Source organism: Varroa destructor, unplaced genomic scaffold (genome assembly GCF_002443255.2).
Source record: "Varroa destructor unplaced genomic scaffold, Vdes_3.0 BEIS01000007.1, whole genome shotgun sequence".
Taxonomy (NCBI): domain Eukaryota; kingdom Metazoa; phylum Arthropoda; class Arachnida; order Mesostigmata; family Varroidae; genus Varroa; species Varroa destructor.
In genome coordinates this window covers 1,306,889-1,313,009 of record NW_019211460.1, presented here as the reverse complement: position 1 = coordinate 1,313,009, position 6,121 = coordinate 1,306,889, and the positions used below count along the sequence as shown (strand labels likewise).

The 6,121-nt window shown below is 50.9% G+C and overlaps 1 protein-coding gene across 1 annotated transcript in view; it reads left to right on the top strand.

The window, feature by feature from the left end:
• The first annotated feature begins 108 nt into the window (after window positions 1-108).
• The window catches only part of LOC111254204 (uncharacterized), a 10,384-nt gene continuing 4,371 nt past the window's right edge, over window positions 109-6,121 (top strand). Inside the window, exons 1-3 of the mRNA XM_086975044.1 lie at window positions 109-4,981; window positions 5,149-5,201; window positions 5,551-5,882. Of these exons, the coding sequence (XP_086831170.1) occupies window positions 920-4,981; window positions 5,149-5,201; window positions 5,551-5,882 (4,447 nt within the window). The 5' untranslated portion in view covers window positions 109-919. The remainder of the gene's footprint in view (window positions 4,982-5,148; window positions 5,202-5,550; window positions 5,883-6,121) is intronic.

Below are 6,121 nucleotides of genomic sequence, written 5' to 3'. Positions count from 1 at the left end.
GCGCATGTTGATGTTAAAAAGCATTTCAAATTTCGCGCCGTTGCGAAAGTCACAAGCGGTACGAACTTCCAACTACGGTTAGTCCGTGATATTGTTGTTGTTATGCTTGTGTGCTGGTGTTGGTAGTGATCGTAGCGGTGCTGCTGCTGCTGCGACAACTGCTGCTGCTGCGACTGCTGCTGTTGCTGCTGCTGCTGCTGCTGCTGGAGAAGAAGACAAGCCAGCCAGCCAGCCAGCCAGCTAGCTAGGAGAGTTAGTTAGCTGGCGAGCCCTAGCAGCTCTTGCCCGTCGTTGCGAATCAATGGGAATTGCCAGTGGAGGTGGATGGTTAGCCATCACGGTGCTGGTGTGATGACTATTGCCATGGTTATGGGCTGCATTGTTGCAGTGCTGTTGCCCCTGTGAAGTGTATCAGATGAGGACCCCGTTTAATGTAGTGTGTATAATTTGTGTGTGCGTGTATATGTGATTCTGTGGCGACGGGTCGCAGTGATCCGGAGCGCGGCTAACAACGGATCCCTTAGTTGCTCCCACCGGAGCAACTCATCGGAGGCCAGACACAGCACGACAACAACAACAACAACAACAACAGCAGCAGCAGCAGGATGTAGCCTCCCCTGCGATCAACTGTGCCGTGGGTGCCGTTCTTTCACAACGTCAACAACACCTGTACTGCGACTGTTGCTGCTCGCTACAAAACAGCAACATCAACGGCCTTGATAACGTGAACGACAAGCAAGATGCTGCTCTCACTGCGACTACTATCGCTGTTGCTACTGCCGCTGCGAGAATAACTGCGTTAACAACGGCATCTGCAGTATCGTCAAGTTCGGCTGCGCCGCCGCAGCCGCAGTCGGCACCACCTTCGCCAGCCTCCGTGGTGTTAGGCGCAACGAGCCCAACGCTAGCAGCTGGTATTATGTCTGCGGATTTGCGGCGACGCAGGCTACGACCGTGGGCCGAGGCCGCTCGATTGGTACTGGGCGCGCAAGAAGCGCTACCTATTGCCACAATCTTCGAGCGGATCCAGGAGCGCGGACTGCGAGATACTACCCCCGGCTCAAAAGAGTGCCTTTTCTCGATGATGCGCGCCCACAGTCGTGGCCCGCACTCGATGTTCTATCGGCGTCTGCTGTTACCAGCAGACGGTCAGGGTGCCCCTACGATTTGTTTCGGCCTGCGCAGCGACCTGCCGCCGTCAACGACGATCGTTGAGACGGACGCCGACACGGATGACGAGAGCCGACACGACTCTCGATTCAAACCCAAAGTCCAGCTGTTGAAGGTGGACGCGCATGGACACAGTGGCAGCAGTAATAATGCCAATAGCAGCAGCTTAGCTAACGGTGCTTCGATTGTCGCGACCGAAGCCCCAGGCACAGCGGAAAGCGAAGCAGAAAATGTCGCGCCGGACGACATCGTAGCCCAACAGCTGCCCCAGCTGAAACGGAAAGCACCGGGCCAAGATGAGACCCCGCCTCCGAAGAGGTGTCTCAGACCGAAACCTCAACGAAACTCCGATGAAAAGGGTCCATCAGTGGAGGAGCATGTTAGCGTATCCAGTCCCGAACGTGCAAGTTCCCCTTTTGCTGGTAGTTCAGCAAGCGGGGGTGCCGCTAATGAAGATCAACCACAACAGCCAAGCCCCGCTGCAACAACGGCAGTCATTCCCATTTGCGCAGTTACGGTTGATGCGCTTCCGCAAATTATGCCGATGGTTACAGAGATCTTATCAACTCCTCATACAATTAGCAGTAATCCTTCGACACGTTCTTCGTCAGCCGGTTCGGGCCTGTCAAGTCGAAGTGGCAGAGTTGCCCCGACACCTAGCACGAACTTCCGGACCATGCGTGAAATGCTCACCAATCTCTCGGATCAATGTGGCATCAGGTTAAATAGACGGCCTGGAAAAAAAATGACATTGTCACAGCAATTGGAGGAAGCCAAGCGTGGCTTTGTGGATCTCGAGACCCCTGATTCGATACTAGCGGGCGTCAATGTCAAGGAGCTACTGTCCACTTATGCGTTTTCATTATTGCCGCGGACGCAGCAACGGCAGCTATTAGCGTTGCTTCCTCCTGTCGAGCTCACCCGACGAAATCAGGAAGCTTTGGTAAGAATGGGCAATGTGATAGGAACACACACAGTCTCACCGACCGAAGCGGACGTTGAGGTGAACATCGATTCGGCATTAAACAACGAGTTCTTCGCCAGCGCCTGCCAGGAATGGCGGGATCGATTAACGTTAGGTGACTTAACGCCAGAAAGCCAGCTTAAGCAGAAAGCCGATTTCGAGAAGCATCTTCGATCCGTCGATGGTTGGAAACGACGGAACTTTGAGATCGTCTGGGGCACGTCAGCAGCTAGCAGAGCGGAGAGTGCTATAGAGGAACGCGAGCATCTGTTTAGAATACGTAGGGAACATGAAGAGAATCTTGCAGAACAGGAGAATCTTCGTTTGGCTGCGCTTGAAGCTAAACGAAGGTCTGACGAACTGGCTAAAGAAGCAGCTGCAGCAGCAGCTGCTGTTGCTGCTGAGCTGCTGAGCAAAGAATTACAACCCAAGCTCGAATCCTTGAAACCTGTGGCCAGTCCGATCATCAAAGTCGAACGACCGCCCGTGACCGAACCGCCGCTACCGCCTCCTCCACCTTCATCCATCACTGTGTCTTCAAATCCTTCAACGAAACCTTCAGCTGTAGCTGCTGCTGCTGCCGTCGCCATCGCCATAAAATCCGAAAACGACACAGAAGAGGAGCTGTTGGCTAAAGAGGAGGCGCGGATAGCGACACTGCTGCCTTATTGCTCCGAAACATTGCATGAAGTGTTGGCAGAGCACGGTGTTCCAGTGTCAGCAAACCACCGTCGTAAGTGCAATAATCTTGTTCCGCCGTCGCTCTGTCTTGCGGCACGACGAGTGGGTTTGCGCCTACTCCCTCCACCGAAGTGCTCACTTCCTTCTCCGGTAGCCATTCCACGGCGACGACTTGCTTTTCATCGAGCAGCGAGCCATCGGCTAGTTCTTGATGAATTAGTGACCTCTGAATCGAGAGCTCGATTCGAACGAGAGTGCCGGCAGCTTGCGGATCACTTACAACGGGTAGATTGGTTAATTGATAATCCGCCGCCTGTTACGGTTCCTGTGCCGCTAACGGTGCACGAGCTTATGGCTGATATGCTTACCTTGGTTGAGTCTGATCGGGTTACTTACTACCCACTGCTACCGGGAGTGGTGGACTTTGGTCCCTCGTCTGGAGTTCTTTCCGGAGGTAGCCACTCATACGCGACATCGACGGTGGGCACGCCCTCGCATGCAGGGACGAATGTTGACGAAAATTTCGGCTCAGAACTGATGTTTTCAGTAGCTACCGATGAAGAGCCACCGACGGATATGTCTGACGACGCCATAGGGTCGGAGTTGAGCGAAAGTCGACCAACAACTGCCATTGATCATCTACTTGATACCTCGGGAGCGTTAGCTGATATTGAAAATATGGACCGTCTAGAGCTATCGGCCAGGACAGTTGCCGATCCTGATGTAGCGATGCTATCAGAGGATGATACTAGGGATGCAACAACTCCGGAACCTGCTAACAAACGCGATTCCTTTGCCGTTTTGACAAGCCGGGAAGATACTCACGAAGAACTGCGACCAGAAGACGTGCCCTTGTTAGGTGATTCTCAACAGGCCGACGAAGTTCGGTTGGCGGGAATAGACGAGCCTGATCCGGCATGTGAAAGTAACTTTAGTGAGGGCAACATCGGTGATAAAGTGAAAGAGCAACTTTGTGAGCAACTAAGATCAATAAAAGAGAAAGACAGACACGTGGACCTTACGCGGGACGATAACCTCGAGGAGCCGTCTGGATTACATCCTAGCCAGTCGGAAGATGATGATGAAGATGGCAGTCCGGACTGTGTAATTCTTGATGAAGAAGACTTTTCCGATCCAGCTGCTTCACCCGAGATTGTTACCGCAGACCGGCCGCTACCTTGTCCTGAGACATTGCTACCAGACAACCAATCTCTCGATCATAGAATTACAGACGAGAAGGATCGAAAAGCTTTGCGGGGTCGCTCCTCAGACATGAGCCCAAATCTCGATTATTACAAAGACGATGATGATGATGACCATCGAAAACAAAGGTTATTAGTTTCTAAAAATGGAGATGATAAAGGTATAGAAGGCGGGGACGAGGCTGAGGAAATGGAAGAGTCGCTGGAGATAGAAACTTCGGAACAGACGAAAACACCAAAATCGCAACGGGGTAGCGAGTCACACGATGAAAACAGGCATAGACTAATGACCCCCGAAAATGAACGAACAACAACAACAACCGCCGGGTCGGGAAACTTGCAGGTTCTCCCGAAGGAGGGCGAGCCTTCGGGAGAGAGTGAACATCAATGTACGCCCACCCAAGAATCAAACTCCATTGAACCAACTGAACAGCCTACTTCTAGTGCTAATGATGATAATGATCTTGGCCGGACTGCATCTCCTTCGACAGCGACGCTGACCACGGATGGGTGGTCAGTAGCTGATGACGGTGCTAATACGCCCCCGCTGTCAGTTCCTGTTTTGCCCGAAAGTGTAGTCAGTAGTCAGCTGGACTATCAGGCTTTGCGAAATCAATTGAATATGGATGAAGATGATGACGAAGACGAAGTCGAGGCTGCGGAAGACCAAAACGGATCCCCGCCAACCAGCGATGCAACGTTGTCCGATGAGGATACAGATATTGATACTCTGCTGCCAGGTGGTGGGCGAGGAACTGCCGATGACGATCTAAAAAATTGCGAGACGGCGTCAGACTCGACCATAGAAGAAGACGAAGTGCTACATAGTAACATCAATGATGACAAACGCCATCATCATCACCATCATCATCACCAAATACAACAGCAACAGCAGCAACAACAACAAGAACAGCAGCAACAACAACAACAACAACAGAACCAACAACAACAACCGCAGCAGCAACAGCAGGGTTGTTGTTGTTGTTCTTGTGGGGGTTGTTGTTGTTGTTCTTGTGGGGGTTGTTGTTCTTCTTGTGGTGATTGTTGTTCTTGGGATAGTGGTTGTTTTTCTTCTTGTGGTGATGATTGTTGTTGTTGTCCTCTTGAAATTTGTTGTTGTTCTCGTGGTAGTCGTCCTTGCTCTTCCTGTTGTCCTTGTTCTTGTTGTACTTGCTCTCCTTGTGGTACTTGTTCTTCTTGTGGCTTTAGTTGTGATTGTGGCTGTTGTGATGGTGGTTTTTCTCGTTGTTGTGGTGCTTGTTCTTCTTGTACTTGTTGTTGTGGTGATGGTTGTTGTTGTGGTGGTTGTTCTTCTTGTAATTGTAATTGTGGCCGTTGTGGTGACGGTTGTTGCTGTTGTTGTTGTAATTGCTGTATTTGTGGTGATTCTTCTTGTGGTATTGTGTGTTGTCGCGGTGGTTGTTGATCTTTCTCTTGTGGTGGGTCATGCCATGGTTGTTGTGGTGGTAGTTTTTCTTGTGGTGGTAGTTCTTGTGGCAGTTTATATCGTGCTTGTTGTTGTTGTTGTGATAGTTCTTCTTGTGGTGGAGGTTCATCTTCTGGTGGTGGAGGTTCATCTTCTTGTGGTGGAGGTTCATCTTCTTGTGGTGGAGGTTCATCTTCTTGTGGTGGAGGTTCATCTTCTTGTGGTGGAGGTTCATCTTCTTGTGGTGGAGGTTCATCTTCTTGTGGTGGAGGTTCATCTTCTTGTGGTGGAGGTTCATCTTCTTGTGGTGGAGGTTCATCTTCTTGTGGTGGAGGTTCATCTTCTTGTGGTGGAGGTTCATCTTCTTGTGGTGGAGGTTCATCTTCTTGTGGTGGAGGTTCATCTTCTTGTGGTGGAGGTTCATCTTCTTGTGGTGGAGGTTCATGTTGTTGTTGTGGTTGTTGTTGTTGTTGTTGTTGTTGTTGTTGTTGTTGTTGTTGTTGGTGGTGGTGGTGGTGGTGGTGGTGGTGGTGTTGGTGTTGTTGTTGTTGTTGTCGTTGTTGCTGCTGCTGCTGCTGCTGCGGTTGTTGTTGTTTCTTCTGTTCTCGTTGTTGATGCTGTTGTTGTTGCTGTTCTTGTTGTTGGTGCTGTTGTTGTTGCTGTTCTTGTTGTTCTTTC